Below are 17285 nucleotides of genomic sequence, written 5' to 3'. Positions count from 1 at the left end.
TAAATAAATTATACAGTAAAACTTCTATAAATTAATATATGATAAATTAATACTCTCTCTAAAATAATATTTTTCTCCGGTCTTAGCTTGGGCCAGTGAAAAAAATTACGAATTTCAAGTAGACAATAAGATAATATATTTTCAGAAGACCCCTATATAAATATATGGTCCCATTAATATTATAAATTAGTAATTATTCAAAAGTACAAATACATCTAAGATAATTTAGTGGAATATGATTTTATTGTATTCTGTAACTGAAATCTAGTCGAATATTACCTATAACTTTTCTTATTGCATTCAAAATTTTCAATTTTGTCTTTTTGAACTGCACCATAAAATTGGACATGTGAATATGTATCACTTTCACTCGGATAGTCCAATAGGTTATTGACATCCACTTTATTGTGGTAGTTGAGATCATTAATCATGACCTCAGGTTCATGAATAACGTTTTTATGAGTGGGTTCATTCAAATTCTTTGAAATTGCATTTTCCAAACGAATTTTACAGTATCGAAAATAATTTGTTATTGTCTCTTACCAAACATTTGTTGTTCAAGTAGAGATTGCGAAATTGATAACATCCAAAATCTTTTCTAGATCAGTTTGTCCCACTTTATAGCCTTCTAATATTCATGATAAAATCTATTACGATAGTACATCTTGAAAACTCTTAATATCCTAGCATCACAAAATTAATTTTTTTTTATGTAATATTGGGTGGCAAGAGAAACAATTCAACATTTTGGAGTATTTCAATATTCCTATTATGGGCTGGACAATTATTTACCATGAGCACAACTTGTCTACCATGTATTTTATGGTAAATCCAACCAATATATTTATCAAAAAACACACCTTTCATCCATCAAAAAACGCACCTTTCATCCATGTTTTTTTGTTTGCACGATATTGAGAATTTAATAAATATGATATATAAAATTAATAAGATACAATAGTTTTGACGTATTCGTTATATTTTATGTAAATTAATAAAATACAATGATTTTAATATAATCAAAATTAACTTTTATTAAATCTCAAAATATTTTTTAAATTAATAAATATTAATTTATCAATTGAATAATATTTCTTTATAATAATAAAATTTTATAATTCCATCTATATTAATTTATATAGATTTTACTATACTATTTTAAAGCATATTGTAGAAAATATTTACTAGAGTTGTCTTGATAAGAAAAAGAATAGTAATGTTTTTGGTGTTGATTTTATTGAGAACGTTTTTTACACGTTTTGTACACAAAAATGAATTTTTGTTTGTATTAGAGGAAAAAAGAAAGTGAAAAAAGGCACGTAATGTTAATAAAGACAAAGAAGAAGAAGCAAGATTGAGACACGTCACTCCAATATAATTTTGAATAGTTCTATTACAAAAGCTGACGTGGCAATCATGCAAGTGTATATCACAAAGTCCTTTTATGAGCTGTTTCAAAATGGGACCCATGTATATCCATAATCCAATTCCATGTAGAGAATAAAAAATACCATATAGTAATACTTTAATAAATAATATGATAAATTAGTGAGTTTTCAATCGTTCCGTATCAAATTTGAGTCTCCTTGGATACGAAATATCTCTACGAAGAAGTGTTCTGTTTTCTACTATGAAATATTTCAACGTAAGTTTAAATTTATTAAACTTAATATGATTATCAAATATCGAGCGAAATAAATAAAATTCTAATAATAGAATAGAGTAAATAAAAGTATATCCATTCATTGTTGGTTTTCTTTATTATTTTAATTTTTCCCAACCAGGTAAGACGCGGTGGTAACATGTGTCTAATTTTGGATTGAAACTTGGCAATTTGCATGAACTATATTATTAAACCCTATTATTATAATCCTCATATTATTAATTATAATAATTTTGAATAAGTCGTGACGTGAAAGAAATACTTCAATTTTTTTTCATTTTAAATCATATTCTAACTACTTAAGATTAAGAACATTATAAACTATAAACTAAATGTTAATATAATGGTCAATCTATTTATTTGTTTTTCGATCTTTTCTGAACATAGTTTAATTTTATGTTTATATATTTATTACTTTTTTTTACTAAAAGTTAACGCACTTTAAATTAAAAATTGTCAGGAGTTCGATTGTGAAATTTTATTTATTTATTTTAAAAAAATTTGATAAAAAAAATAAATACGATTAATTTACTTAAGTCATCAAATATATCACAAAAATTAATATGAGAAGTATGTGCTTAATTAGTTGAATCATGTCATTTTAATAATTACCGACATTTGATTGGTTGTCTTACCAATTTAACATGTCATATTACTTATTTACTTATGTTATATGATTTTATTAATTCTCGATTCGATTTAGCTGGACATGCGATTTATATCTTATAATAATTTTTTGATTGAAATTTCATTTCGAATTTAGAATAGTAGGCTTATTATTTTTAATCTGATCAAATAAATTAACACAATGGAGATTGAATCATTGGTTAAATTCATTATTTATTACACTCAATCATTAATTCAACTATGTTATCCATTTATACTTGTTTAAATTTAGTATAATCCGCATTTCTTGTAAACTCAAGTTGAAAACAATTTAGCTGTCCATGCTCCTATAAAAATGATGAAATACTCTAATATTTTATTTACTTTAAAACATACACTTCAAATGATTTTGTAAAAATATTTTGTCTATTTATATGTTATTCTTACTCAAAGTAGATATTCCTTAATATTTATTATTTCATAAAATAGCTCATAAATGTCACTTTTCCTATATTACCCTTTAAAGGTTATTAGCCCCCAAGTATTCATTTGCTCAAAAAAAAGTAATCATTCATATTTATTGATCGAATTAGTACATCAAAATAAATTAATTTATATACATTTATTAAAAGTCAACTTCGACAGAAACTAAATAAGAATATAATAATAAATTTATCTAATTTCAAATATAAAACAAAAAACGCTGATAAGTAAATAGAAAATGGAGGAAACTATTAGTTATTTACCTTCCTAAGTCAAAAAATTAATGACTAAAATTTTCCATACTACCTTGCAATTATTTTATTTATTTTTAATCTATTCACATTTATTTATAAAATACTTAAAAACTTTAAGAGGTGGATAAATAAAGTTTATCTTTCTTAATTATAATTTTTTAGATAATAAAATAAAAAAATTATTAAATATAAAATATTATAATAATTTAAATACCTCGTAAAATAAAAAGTGATCATAGAATATAAGATAGAAAACAAAACAAAAAGGGTAGCTGGAAGTGAGTGAAAAGTAGGAATGACGAAAAAGCGCAAAAAAATAAATAAATAAAGAAAATGTTGCCACATAGATACGGCGTCGTTACAATGGAGTAATCGATTGAACTTTCCTGGAAAAAAGCCGATTCTTTTGGAGAAAAAATATCGTTTTTTTTTTCTTAACAAGAACAAAACCTGAAGAGTTTGTTCACCTATTTATTTGCAAATTCTCACAAACCCAACACCTTTAAATTCTCTCAATTCTTGATTCTTTATACCAAAAAAATAAACTTCAAAGATTGTTGCTTTACTTCAACCCATTTTCATTCTTGAACTCTTTCTTGTAGCTTTATTTATTTGATTGAATAAGAATTTGTGAATAACTTTGTAGGATTTGAAAAGGGGTTTTAGAAATGGATGGTCTTTGTTTGACAGGAGGAGGGATACAGGGTATGGCGGGGCCTATAGCCATTGCCGGAGGTTTAGATGTACGTTCCACCCAGTTTAGTACATCGGCGGTTGGACGTTCGTCGATGTCTGTGGAAAAGACATCTTCTTGTAGGAATAAGTCATGGGGTTTTTCGTTTAGGTACCCACTTAGATCTTTTTGGTCTGGAGGTAAAGGAAGGTACGATGCTATAGCGGTGGACGACGCTGTTTTGATGGAGGAGAAGAATGAGGAGAAAAATGAGAATTGGGTATTGAAGATTTTGCATATTAGGTCTTTGCAGGAGGAGAAGGAGGTAGGGGAGGAGAAGGATGGGGGTGTTGAGGATCTGGGGGAAAAGGTGGATGGAGAAGGTGGTGATGACATTGAAGATGATAGTGAAGAGAATATCAAGCATGATGATGGGGATGAAGAAGAATGTGATGTGTGTTGTGTAGATGATGATGAAAAATTCAAATTTGATAGAAAATCTTTTTCAAAGTTACTTAGGAGGGTGACATTGGCTGAAGCTAGATTGTATGCTCAGATGTCTTATTTGGGAAGTTTGGCTTATGGAATACCCCAAATTAAGGTAAACATTTTCGTTGTGTATGTTGATTGCACATTATTTTATCTCTGAGCATTATTTAGAAGTACTAGGTCTTGTAAATGGATAGATAGTTGATTGGGTTAATAATAGGCATAATGAATATGTAGATCTGACTTAATCACTTGCTTCTGTTGCCTGTGAAATGGATGTAACAAGAGTAGCTGCATTTAGTGTTTAATTTTAGTGTTCTGAGCTTACAAAGGTCTCAAAAGGCGTGATCTTTGGTTTTAGAGGTGTTTTTATGCATGATTAACTTTTGATCTGGGTTTTAGGAATCAAAGTTTTATCCCTTTTTGCAAGTTCCTCCAGACCATGAATCACACAATCTAGCTAACTATGAAAGGACAACCATGTTTTCAAGTTAGTATTGTGTTTTCCTATTGCTTATAAAAGCTTTAACATTGTTCTATGATTGTTACGAGTTTTTGTCATGTTCACATTTCGATTTGTAGTAGGATATGGCAACTTGATCTCCTGTTTGTCTTGGATGCATTGTCAGCTGGCAGCCATGTCATAGGATTTCATGTTTCGCCTTTTGTTCTGCAGCCAGAAAATTTATTGAGGAATCACGGATTGCGTCTTGTTACGTCTTCATGTGAGAAAAGAGAGCAGGCGTTAAAAGTTGAGAAAGAGAAGGCAGAAGCTGAAGATCAGGAGAAGAAAGAGAATGAAATCGCTCAAACTCAGGGAGAAGAAAGAAGCACTACAATTCCAGTAGAAGGGAATGGAAAGACCAGTGGGAACAGGATAAGTGCATCCACAGCTTACCATATAGCTGCCTCTGCTGCGTCTTATTTGCACTCTCATACAATGAGCATTCTTCCTTTTAAATCCTCCAAGACTATGCCAAATAAAGATTCCTCTGAAACAACCGTCGGATGTGATGACAATATAGATGCAATGAACAGGGAAGTTGCTTCTTTTATGGTAACCAGTGACTCAGTGACATCAGTAGTTGCTGCAAAGGAGGAAGTAAAGCAGGCTGTTGCAGACGACCTAAATTCAAATCATTCTTCACCCTGTGAGTGGTTCGTTTGTGATGATGATCAGAGCTTGACAAGATTCTTTGTAATTCAGGTATGTGTGGTGGCTAAATTTATCTTCACACCTGTTCCCCCTTTCTCTCTTTTTCTTTCCCTCTTCTAGCTTAGTAACAGGGTAGGTGTCGTCGTCGTTGTCATTAATGCCATGGTTATAGTAATCCATGATTTTGATGAATTTATCTGATAAAGAAAGGTATTGGGGCAATTCATACCTGAGATAGATTGAATTGTGGGTTTGTTGTCTCCATCATTGTTGCATGTTCTTGTTGCTGAAATTCATTTTTAATTATTTGCAGGGATCAGAGTCACTAGCATCATGGAAAGCAAATCTACTGTTTGAACCTGTTAAATTTGAGGTATAAATAGGCACTTGAAATTTTTTTACACTATGGTCTAATTTTTAGTTCAACCGTGTTTGTCGCACTACCACTATGTGCACATGTACTTTTCTGATTGCTTCTATATAACTTGAGTCTGCCTAGTTTGTCGCAATGCATTAATGCAGAGCTTTGTATCTTTTTTAATAGGGTCTGGATGTGATGGTCCACCGGGGTATTTATGAAGCTGCAAAGGGCATGTACGCGCAGATGCTACCAGAAGTACGCTCACATCTTAAATCTCACGGTAGTCGTGCCAATTTCCGTTTTACTGGGCACTCTCTTGGTGGAAGTTTATCATTGCTCGTCAATCTCATGCTGTTCATAAGGGGAGAAGTTCCCCTATCTTCCTTGCTTCCTGTTATAACTTTTGGTGCACCATCAATAATGTGTGGAGGAGACCGCCTCCTACGCCGCCTTGGCTTGCCTCGAAGTCATGTGCAGGCAATCACAATGCACCGAGACATTGTACCCCGAGCCTTCTCTTGCAATTATCCCAATCACGTAGCAGAGTTTCTTAAAGCTATCAACGCAAACTTCCGCAATCATCAATGTCTGAATAACCAGGTAGGAACCTATACTTTTTACTGAAGAAGAATGTTGTTACATTTACGCAGAGAATGACTTGTGTGTTTGTCTTTCATGTTGTGTGGTTTCTCATTTTTGTTTCTTTTACCAGCAGAAGTTATTGTTTGCTCCAATGGGGGAGTTCTTAATCCTGCAGCCAGATGAAAAGTTCTCTCCAAACCATGACCTACTACCTTCGGGTTCCGGTCTGTATTTACTGAACTGTCCTGTATCAGATTCAACAGAGGCAGAAAAACAACTTCAAGCCGCTCAGTCTGTGTTTTTAAACTCACCCCATCCACTTGAGATCCTAAGTGATCGCTCTGCCTATGGTTCTGGAGGAACAGTACAAAGAGACCACGACATGACTTCATACTTAAAATCAGTTAGAAACGTAATTCGTCATGAGCTGAACAACATCAGAAAAGCTAAGAGGAAGCAAAGGCGCAGAGTTTGGTGGCCATTGGTTTCACCAAGTGGGGTTAATGCTGGTATTGTTGTTAGAAGGTACGTCGAATCAGGTAGTATGGGACATGGCCAGATAAACTTTGCTGGCATCTTACAAAGTGGGAAAGAGTCGTTGAAACGATTCAGTACACTAGTTGCATCACAGCACATGCACTTGCTTGTGGTGCTTTTGTTTCCTGCGCGATTGCTTGTCGTTGGGACTTTTAGCATGTTCAATTTTCGTTGAATCCCCAGAAGCATTGCACATTGCACATTACACAGGGTAGATGATTCTTTATTCATTGACTACTACTACTGTTCCCTGGTTTTCTCAAAAGGGAATGAAATCCAAATATATCCCACTATTAGCAAATAGATTTACAATTTGGATCCATTTGTTAATTGATAAGTTCCATTTATGGAATGCAAAAATGTATACTTTTGTAGTACAATGTTTTGTGTAGTAATAAATATATAATCTCTTCTTCAAATATCTATTCAACTTTTCGTATGCGTTTCAGAGGCGAATTCAAAATTTACATTAGCTTGTCTTTGAAGCTCCAAAGTTTTGGGATAAAAGGAATGCAGAAAGGCTATTCTTAATTCTGGTGATGTTATAATAGGAACTGAATATTGTAGTGCAATTAATTAAATACTATAACAATCACTAGGGAACAAGAATCTTAATTTGTCAAAAAGTATTAATTAAAAAGAAATGGTGTTTAGTCGAAAGGGAGTGGTATTAAATTATATTATTTAAGTAGGGGTGTAGTAAACATGATATTTTAAATATATGAAAATATCAGACCGCAATTTATTTTTCCACATCTTAGTCTTAATGTCTAAATCATTAAAGCAATTATTAAAACAGTTGCCAACAAGTTACACTATTCCAAGTTTGGCATTTAAACTGAATATCTCAACCATAGGTGTGATTGTACAGATCACTTATTTGATTTAAAACAAATAAAACAAGAAATGAAATTTTAAAGAAATCCAGCTAACTGGCAATTTTCTCTTTTTAAGTAATCCAGATAACATCAATAACTTTTTTTAAAAAAAACCAAATGTACTATTGTTCCTATGAATGATTTATAGTATAATTTTCAGAAAGGTCTTACTAATATTACCAATCTTTAGGAAAAGTATGAGCAAAGATATCAAGTAAGAGTCAAATAAACATATAATGTTTCCATTGTTAGTATTTATGTGAAATCATTTTCCATCCTTTTTTTTTTAGGGAAATGAGATCTATTTTCTTACGAGTTGAACAGAAGAAAATGATATTTTTTTTGTGTAAGAAATTAAGATTTCTTATAAAAAAAAAACATATAATTAAAAAAAAATCTATCATTTCTTCCGTCCTCCACCTTCTCTTAGGCTAATCTATAACATTTTAAGAATTTTGTTAACATTTCTGAACTTAACGTGAATTATTAGTTACATCTCTAAATTATTGACAGTCTTAAAAACACTTCTCCACTTGACTAACTGAAACATAAACACCTTTGAATTCCCATCAAGTTTAAGGGTGTTTTCAATAGTTCTCTCGGCTTTTTATTAAGAGTCTCACTTATCTACAATAGTTCAAGACCATTTGCTATGTCATATGACAAATAGGTATGTATTTAAGTTTAGTTAGTCAAGTAGATGGATATTTTTAAGATTGTCAATAGTTTAAAGATGAAACAAAAAGTTCACACAATACTAATACATCTATCATGTAAGATTATTATATCAATTTTACTCATAACGATAACTTATTACACCGAACCGAACATAAAAGAAGGGAACCTAGCTAGTGAGTGAGTCAATAGTGACAGCTGAATCTTGATTCAGCTATGTTTAATGCCTATCCAAATCCAACAATGCACATGGACCACTGGACCCTCCACTTATTTCCCAACAAGGTACTCCTTTTTTCACTTATCTGTACACGCAATTATGCATTAAGACCCCAATTTTGTCAATTTCCTTTTTTTCTTATTTTCCTTCATGCATAATTGATAAATTTATTTTTCTTTGCATTGTATATCCAATCAATATCATGGATAAAACATCCAGCGTGGTAGAAGATAAAAACAAAACAAATAAAAATTGTACTATTTTGAATCTGATTTTTATTACATTTGACCTCCTTTTTTAAAAAAAAAATTATTGCCAAAATGTGTTTTTGTTTTTCTTTCTTCTTAGATTTTGACGTTACATCAACACTTGACAAGTGATTTTGAAAGATCAAAATGTGGGAAATGCTCTCGAAATTGAACCCCCAACTAACATTAGTTACTTTTCTACTCAGTTGACATATTAGAACCCTTCATTTATCTTTTTTCGTAGCGTCAAAAATGTATTGTCGAAATAGAATAATAGTACTCTCAAAATTCAATATTCAGACATCACAGAAACTAGTGGTATCGAATATTTTGTTTGATAACTTTGAAAATTAGTATGATTTAATTGAAACGTTTATTTAAAAGTTGAAATTGTAATTTTATACGTATATAAAAATCGAAATCAAACAAAGTATAATTACTGAAACACACAATTTTACGTGTCACTATCAGTATTTACTTTGCAATAAATATCCAAAGTGTAGAGTCTACCATGTAACATTAAACACGTTCGTTGAATTCAAATAGCACCCTTAAGTCTTGTTTGTTTGGGGTGGGGTGGGGGTCTAAAAAAGTCTTGGTTTTGGTCATTGATGAAGGCAGCTAAATTCATCATTATTATGAATACCTCCAATAAATTAGGAAGGTTGGTGGATTTACCATAAAATTTATGAATGATTATATGGTTTGAGTCGACATCAAATTCAATCTTGCACGCCTCAATTTTGGTTCTATTCAGACTTGTTGATATCAAAGTTTCACATTTTGAGCAACTTGGTAACGTGTGTATTTTTATTCTTACTTGGGTGGTGTCAAGTTACATTTTAACACAATACACAAGCCATGGTAGAAACTAAATGCCAAACTAGAAAGTAGCAGAAGGATTAATACAATTTATAGATCCAATTTTCCAGCCAGGTACCAGGAATGCATAGCGAGGCAACCGAAGGAGAAGATGTTAGCAAGGGAAGATAGGCCATGAATCATCCCGAATTTCTTGTTCATTGCTGAAAGCTTTGGATTAACCTTTGCGACTTCTTGGTTCTTCGTCCATCCAACTTCCTCCCCTATGTTCGCCTCCCTCTCTATCTTATGCCTTTCCTTCATCATCTGCACAACATCAGACGCGTTATTCACATTAGAATCCAATGAGAAAACTAATTAAAAGACAATTTTCTAACTACTTATTTAGTAGAAATGAGATGTTCAGCATCAGATAGCAGTGCTTAGATTTCAGATGTCATCTCAATATCAAGACTAACATATTTGTCTGCAGTAAATCTCCAATTTTTTAAGAAACAAAAAATAAAATAAATGAAGCTGCAGACAAAGAACCCAGGTAGTAATATGTTTCTACTTGATGAACATATAGAAACAGAAAGGGGAACTAAAAACACCTAGGCTAATGTTGCACATTTCCCTGCCTGAGATGGTGCATTTGATGATATAAAGTGGATTTTCCCTTCACGGATAGCCCATATCTTTTGGGCACATGAAAAATGGGACATCGGAAATCACCCTCAGATCTAACGTCAACAAAACATGATGAATTATGAGAGTGAACTATACTAATAGTTGTCACTCTTTATCTTTAACCTTGACAAGCATTCTCCCTGTTTCAATATATGCGTCTTAGAAATAGAATGTCTCTCTCTGCCACAGGGATAGTTCTTATTTTAACGTATTAATGAAAGTTAATCTTGTCATTTGGAATGTAAGCAGGACTTAACAGTACTTTCAATAGCAATATTGTTAAGCGTTCTTTACAGTCTACAGAAGTAGAAAGCAGACTTATATTGCTTTCAATAAACTAAGGTGAGTAAGGATTTGGAGGGTATTGCAAAACTGCTGTAGTTGCGTAGGTGGATGATATGTGGCTTATATAGAATCTGATGGTAGCAGCAGGGGGATTTTGGTTAGGTGGATGATATGTGGCTTATATAGAAGCTGATGGTAGCAACAGGGGGATATTGGTTATGTGGGATAGCAGAATTTGAGTTGGTAACATGATGGAAGGAGGGCAATACTTTACTTCCAAGTTTGTCTCGGTGCAGAACTCTTTTACTTGGTATCTCACTGGGCTTTATGCACCCCATACCAGAGGTCAAAAGTTAAGAATGTTGGGAAGAAATCGCAGCAATGGAGGAGGGTCCATGGATTTCCCATGGGAACTTTAATACAGTTAGATTCATGAGGAGAGAAGAGGATGCAATGGGATAACAAATGTTATGTCTCAATTCTCTAAGTAGATAGAGGATATGGAGCTTCATGATCCCCACTTGAATGTGGGGAAATTCACATGGTTCGGGGAAGTCAATCACCAATGTGCTGCCAGGTTAGAGAGATACCTCTATTCCACGGACTAGGAAGAATATATTTAGAACATCAGACAGAAAATACCACCTACCACCTAGAGTATATGAAGGGCAATGATCCAATTCTCAGTGTGGATATAGACATCCGTTCAAATTTTTATGTACAATAATAAACATAAAAATTTCAAATCTACATAAAAATACTACTCGTTTAGTAATGTTCAATAAGATAATAGTGAAGGAAAAATGTTTGATGAATGGCACAAACAACAAAGTGAGTCATCCACATGAATCATCACTATCTATTTCTCTCGATTTGGACCATTTCATTCCAATATTCCATAATCGAGGTTTTACCCTTTAAAGATTCTGTGTGTGTTCAACTGACGTGCAAATTCTGTAACAAAATTAAAGAAACTCGTAGCAACCAAGGCTGTACATAACGGCCAATGAAGTGGATGAAACCATGGGAGACCATAGTTCATATCTTAGTAGAGGCATAAAACATTAACTGATTCTTCCCATCTGCCTAAGTCCTCATGTTCTGGTGGCAGAATAACCTAGTACGTGAAACATAAGAGATACTAGGTGGAATGGTCGAGTCGCATAAGCTAGCCTATACACTGTATTTATTTTTATCTTTTAAAAAGAGATTATAAGTTCTCCTATCAATCACTAGATCTAGTGAACCAACATGATTAGACCATAATTTCAACTAGTTGGTATTGCTTATATGGATCTTTTTCTAAAATGGAAATTTTGATTACATGCGAAGTTTGCATGGACTCAAGAAGATGGTAAATCTTTTGGGACTACTTGCATGTGAGGGATCAAAGGAATTCCAAATGAATTTCCGACAATGTTGTCAAAGGCTCAATTGGGGCATGCTTAATCCACGAAGCTTGGTTCACCGTAGGCAAGTTACCAAATGACCTTCACTGTCAATAAGTTCTATCTTGAACAGAACAGAACAGTACTAAACAAAACAAAAAATGATTAGCAAAATACCTTTGTTTTACTGTCAAGGATATCATTATCAATGAAGTTGTCATTTTCTTTTTAACTACTTCTTTTAATGACAGGGAAACCCATAGCGCTACCCTTTGGGAGCGCACAGGGTAAATCCCGCTTCTATGCAATAGCTCGCACACCACATAGGTGAGGTAACCTACACTAGGCAAGCCCGATGCAACGAGCTCAAATGAAGTTATCACTTTTTCTTACATTATACATAACATTTATATATTTCTCTTTGTTTCACCTTGTTAACTAAAACCCGCACTTGGCACTTAAAGCCTGGTAGACCTAGACCACTTTTTATGCTTTTCACCTTTGACAACACCAGATTCTGGTTCGAGAAGTTAAGATAATTCAGATACATGTTAACATGTTGATAGAACTCTGAAGGATGGTCAACTAAACTAAAGAGTGTCTGCCTGAATAAGGAGGATCCAAAATGCAAGGTACATAACATAACGAACCAGCCCGTGCGAGTATTTAAAGAACCAGATCATCTTGTCAGGAAAGCATTAACTTTTGGGACCTCATAAAAAGGAATTAAAATTCTATTGACATTTGACAAAATAAATATAAAATTTGATATTTAAGAATTTCATTTTTTTCCCTGCAAATCACAAAAGAAAGTGGATTGTGTCTAAATGAAATTCCTTATAAGTTCTACTGTATTCACTCGCGACTATTCACATTAGACCTTCTCTTATAATAATGATCTCCCATGTCAACTTGTGCGTGTTTCGACTATTCCACCAAGTACTTGGTACTTACTATCTTCTACCAACACAAGTATTAGAATACCAGGTAACTCTACACTTGGGAAATGCAAAGAATCGCCTATTTGTCGCTACCAGGATTTGAATCAGGATCTCCAAGGTTTGCACCCACTTCATCAGTCACTTTCACACCCTTGATGCAGTTGGCTGTTCTTGTTCATATTAGACCTTTTGACAAGCATATTTTGAATGTACTTATCAAAATTAATAATGAGTGAAATGAGAAGCTCAACTGATTAAATATGTTATTCCTTTTGCCAAGTAATCCAGGTTATATAAAATTTCTTCCTAAAACATTCAATGTTCTTAAGGAATAAGTTAACTCTTATTTTTTAGAAAGGGAAATTGGGAAGTTCTTTACCTTTTCACTAGTTTACTCCTTTAAAAAAAATTAATTATTCATTTTTGATAAGTAGATACGGTTGGTACTACCATAAGACAAATAGTCCTTGCTAGGACAGCTCTAAAATGGGTTAGTTTTTTTTTCCCGGGACAGTTTCAACAAAAGAGATGAAACTTTTGCAATTTTTCCAATGACAGAGCTACTGTTTTATCTTTCAAGGACTGGTACTCTGGAACTTTAGCTACCTGACAAACTAACCAGTACAACAACATGACCAGTGTAATCCCACAAGTGGGGTCTAGGGAGGATGGTGTGTCACAGTCTTACCCCTACCTTACCCCTACCTTGTGAAGATAGAGAGGTTTTTTTTATTAGACACTTGGTTCAAAAAAAGCATATAAAAAAATCCAGCATATAAAACAAATTCAGTAGCAGAGAATCCAAAGAAGAACAGTATCAGGAATAAATAATACGATAAATGAAGCAAAGGAAACAACAGGTAAAACTAAACTGAAAGATAAGATAGGAAAATAATAATAATAATACTGAAAAGGAACTAGACATCGTATGACTACCTACTAATCTTCTACACTAATTCTCAACATCCATATCTCCCTATCAAAAGTCATGTCCTCATTAAGCTACAATTGTGACATGTCCTACCTCTCTTCAAGACTTCTTCAGCCTACCTCTACCTCTCCTTATACCCACTGTAGCTAACCTCTCACACCTCCTCACTGGAGCATTTGTGCATCTTCTCTTCACATATCTGGACCATCTCAAACTAGCCTCCCTCATCTTATCCACCACGGAGGCCACACTCACCTTGTCCCTTGTAGTTTTGTTCCTAATCTTATCTCTTCTGGAATGTCCACATATCCGTTTTCACTTCCTCATTTCCCCTACTACCATCTTCGGGATATGCGAGTTCTTGACCGGCCAACACTCCGCCACATACAACACACCTAACACCTTATCTGACCACCACTTCATAAAACTTACCGTAACGACGTGGTGACACATTTTTATTACATAAGACACCATATGTGAACTTTCATTTCATCCACCCCGCTCCAATACAATGTGTACAACATCGTCAATCTCCCCATTTCCTTGGATTAACCAGTGTGATAACAAATGGTTGTGGTCTCAAACCTCAGCAAACTAGTCAGTGTGGTAACAAATAGTTGTGGTCTCGAACCTCAGTCTGGTTACTCCCGCTTGACATTGGTAAACTGTTTGCAAAATGCATATTACCCCTTTCTAGTTTTGAAACTCACTAATTTGACCAATCATTGGGCAGAGTACAAACCCTCCTCGGTTAGTGGTGACTACTACTCTTTCACCCAACCAGAGGATAAATCATGAATATACACATTGAGAGTACTCGCCGGATAATGTAACTAATAAATCATGTTTTCCTCTACAACTTTAGTAACAATAGGAAGCGACATAAAAGTACCAGGAAAGTGACAGTGCAAAACACAACGGTATCGATAAGATTAAGCTAGTTATAAGATTATTGTGTTCCTATACAATTACTCAGTAAGGTTTAGATACTAAGGGGGGAATAGTAAATTCTACTGCTTCCTGAACGCAAAAGCTAAAATCACGTTGAAGGAAGATGTCTTAAAGTGATACAATCTCTATCAGGATCAATCCAGACTCGGGTAATTAGAGTATCATGGAAGAAAAAGGTTCATATGCGCTATACCAACTTGTTGACATTGTTGGTACACCTGCACAAAATCTTGTATATACTCGGAACCTTATTAATTTGTTCAAGATTTGTATGTGTAGAAAATAATGAAGATAAACTCATAATTGTCTTAAAAATGAAAAGATTGATTATTGTAAAGAAAAGGAGATGTCCAGATCTGGCGGGATAGCAAGATGGATTGTCAGGATTAATATATCCGACTGCAAATATTTAGGGGTTAAGGTGTAGATGCTTTAACGGGAAACTAGCATTGTTAAGCCTGAAGAAATAGCAAAGGGGTGAATAGTTCACTTTGGTTTTTGAAACAGTAAGTAGTGGACTGGCCTATTTCGTTACCACAAGGAGATAACCGGAGGTGCTAAAAACATGGGAGGGAATTCACCCTCCTTGTAATAAATTCATGGGAGTTTATGCCTTCACCAGAATAGGGAGTAAATCGAAACTTTATCAGGAGATCTTGAACCTCTTCAAATTTCCTTACAGTCCAAAGACACGCTGGTCAGGCTTTCTTTTGATTAACTTCATCTTATTCCTCACTTTTTTGTCATTTCTGGCACAAGTAGTGTTTTCCCCAGAATAAGAATAAAATGATTAAAGAACATCTCTTATCAGTCTCTAGTCATAAGGTTACTCAGAAAAAATAAGCATTATTTTCTCCTAAATAACAACAAAATGCTTAAAGAACAGCTCCTATCAATCTGTAGTCATCAAGGGGCTTAGAAACCAAGGAATGATAATTGTTAACAGTTTAAAGTAAAATCAAGGGCCAAAATTTGAGGTATCCCCATTAAAAGTGGGTTTCCACTCAAAAGGATATTACCTTGTAGCCTGCAGTAGTATTCCAAAGGCCTGTAAAGCCTTAAGGTGAAACTTTTCTGAAATAGCAACACAGCCATGCTATTCAAGCATAGCATTAATCACTTCTGAAACTCCTTCAAAATAGCAGTTTGGTCATCTGTTGTGGCATAAATGGTTCTTTTTCTGATGTAACTAATGTATCCCTAATCTTAATGGGATAAATCTATTACATATTCCTGTGGCCGTGTTTCAAGAAGTTGACCATTAATCAAACTGATTTATTCCCTTAACCATATCATTTCATTTAAGTCAATTCCCTGGATTCTAATTTTCAAAATTCGATCTTTACAAACTAAGTGGTTATCCTATCTATTTTCAGTAACCTTGGGAGGTTTGCTGTGACAATGCACATCACAGTTGAACTATAGCAGTATAGCCAAGCCTATTAGTACTCATTTGGACATAAAAATGATACATCACATAATACAGTTTAGTACCTGAATGGTCATAGGAGTAAAGACAAAGAGATTGCTGAGGTTGAAAGCAAATGCAGCAAGAATGAACCCAAGTTGGTACTTCTCAGAAGCGGAGGCAGTCTTCCATGGATGCAAGTACCCAAAAGAACCCACAGACACAGCACAACATACCCCCACCATGGAGAAGTATGCAGGAAACATTTTACTTTGCAGATTCCCAAACTGATGCCTTGGCAAATTCCTACAACAAAAATACCCAAATCATCTGAAAACACCCATTGAGCTGAGTGACTACACAGAATTCTTGAAACCAACTTGGGGTTTGAGGCAGTTAATTGCTAAATAGAGGGAAGAAAACTAAAATTAGAAGAAATGGGGGGTTAAAGATATACTTGAACATGATGATACCACCGATGAAAGTGACCCATAGAGCAGCACCAAAAGCAGTGGAAAAGCAGAGGAGATGAGCTAATTTCAGAAAAGTTGCGAGCTTTGGAGGATGTTGACCATCTGATTTTGAACCAAAAGTTTCTGGAGCAAAAAGTACTCCAATTGCCAAGAAAGCTACAGCAGATAAGAACCGTGTCATCCAACCCATGATTGCTCTTCTTTGATCGAAATTGTTTTCGCTATATGATGAGAAGACGGAGAAGGAAGTGGGTTTCAGGTCAGAAATGGATCTTGCCTTTGGTTTTACCTACTTCTACCACACTTCGAGAAGCTTCGAAACTGCTATTTCCAGTTCCTCCTACTATGTGGTTTCACTCTATAAATAAATACTTATTTCTTTTAATTAATTAATTTGGTTTGGATATCTCTCCAATTTATGTCAAATATTTCTGAAATATTTACAAAAACTGTCACGACCCAAATCGGGCCGCGACTGGCACCCACACTTACCCCCTATGTGAGCGAACCAACCAATACAAAACCCAACATTTCGATATAATATCAACAGAAAGTAATGCGGAAGACTTAAACTCATTAATAAAAACCAATT

At 33.9% G+C, this 17285-nt stretch overlaps 2 protein-coding genes across 3 annotated transcripts; one reads left to right on the top strand and one right to left on the bottom strand.

Moving 5' to 3' along the window:
* The first annotated feature begins 3247 nt into the window (after positions 1-3247).
* Positions 3248-7223, top strand: LOC101246277 (phospholipase A1 PLIP2, chloroplastic). Of its 2 annotated transcripts, none has more exons than XM_010324160.4 (5): positions 3248-4280; positions 4845-5375; positions 5638-5697; positions 5869-6285; positions 6401-7223. In XM_010324160.4, the coding sequence occupies exons 1-5, from the start codon at positions 3675-3677 to the stop codon at positions 6977-6979; spliced, it is 2193 nt and encodes a 730-aa protein (XP_010322462.1). In that variant the 5' UTR covers positions 3248-3674; the 3' UTR covers positions 6980-7223. The 2 variants fall into 2 exon arrangements, with proteins under 2 accessions (XP_010322462.1, XP_004229404.1); XM_004229356.4 differs by having other exon boundaries at positions 6398-7223.
* A 2383-nt stretch (positions 7224-9606) lies between these two features.
* Positions 9607-17285, bottom strand: LOC101245986 (uncharacterized). Its single transcript, XM_004229355.5, has 3 exons — positions 16678-17285; positions 16307-16526; positions 9607-9953 (listed from the first exon to the last, which is right to left on the bottom strand). Exons 1-3 carry the CDS (start codon positions 16881-16883, stop codon positions 9738-9740), a joined length of 642 nt encoding a protein of 213 aa, XP_004229403.1. The 5' UTR covers positions 16884-17285; the 3' UTR covers positions 9607-9737.

Source organism: Solanum lycopersicum, chromosome 1 (genome assembly GCF_036512215.1).
Source record: "Solanum lycopersicum chromosome 1, SLM_r2.1".
NCBI classification, from domain to species: domain Eukaryota; kingdom Viridiplantae; phylum Streptophyta; class Magnoliopsida; order Solanales; family Solanaceae; genus Solanum; species Solanum lycopersicum.
This window is presented reverse-complemented; position numbering and strand designations above follow the sequence as displayed.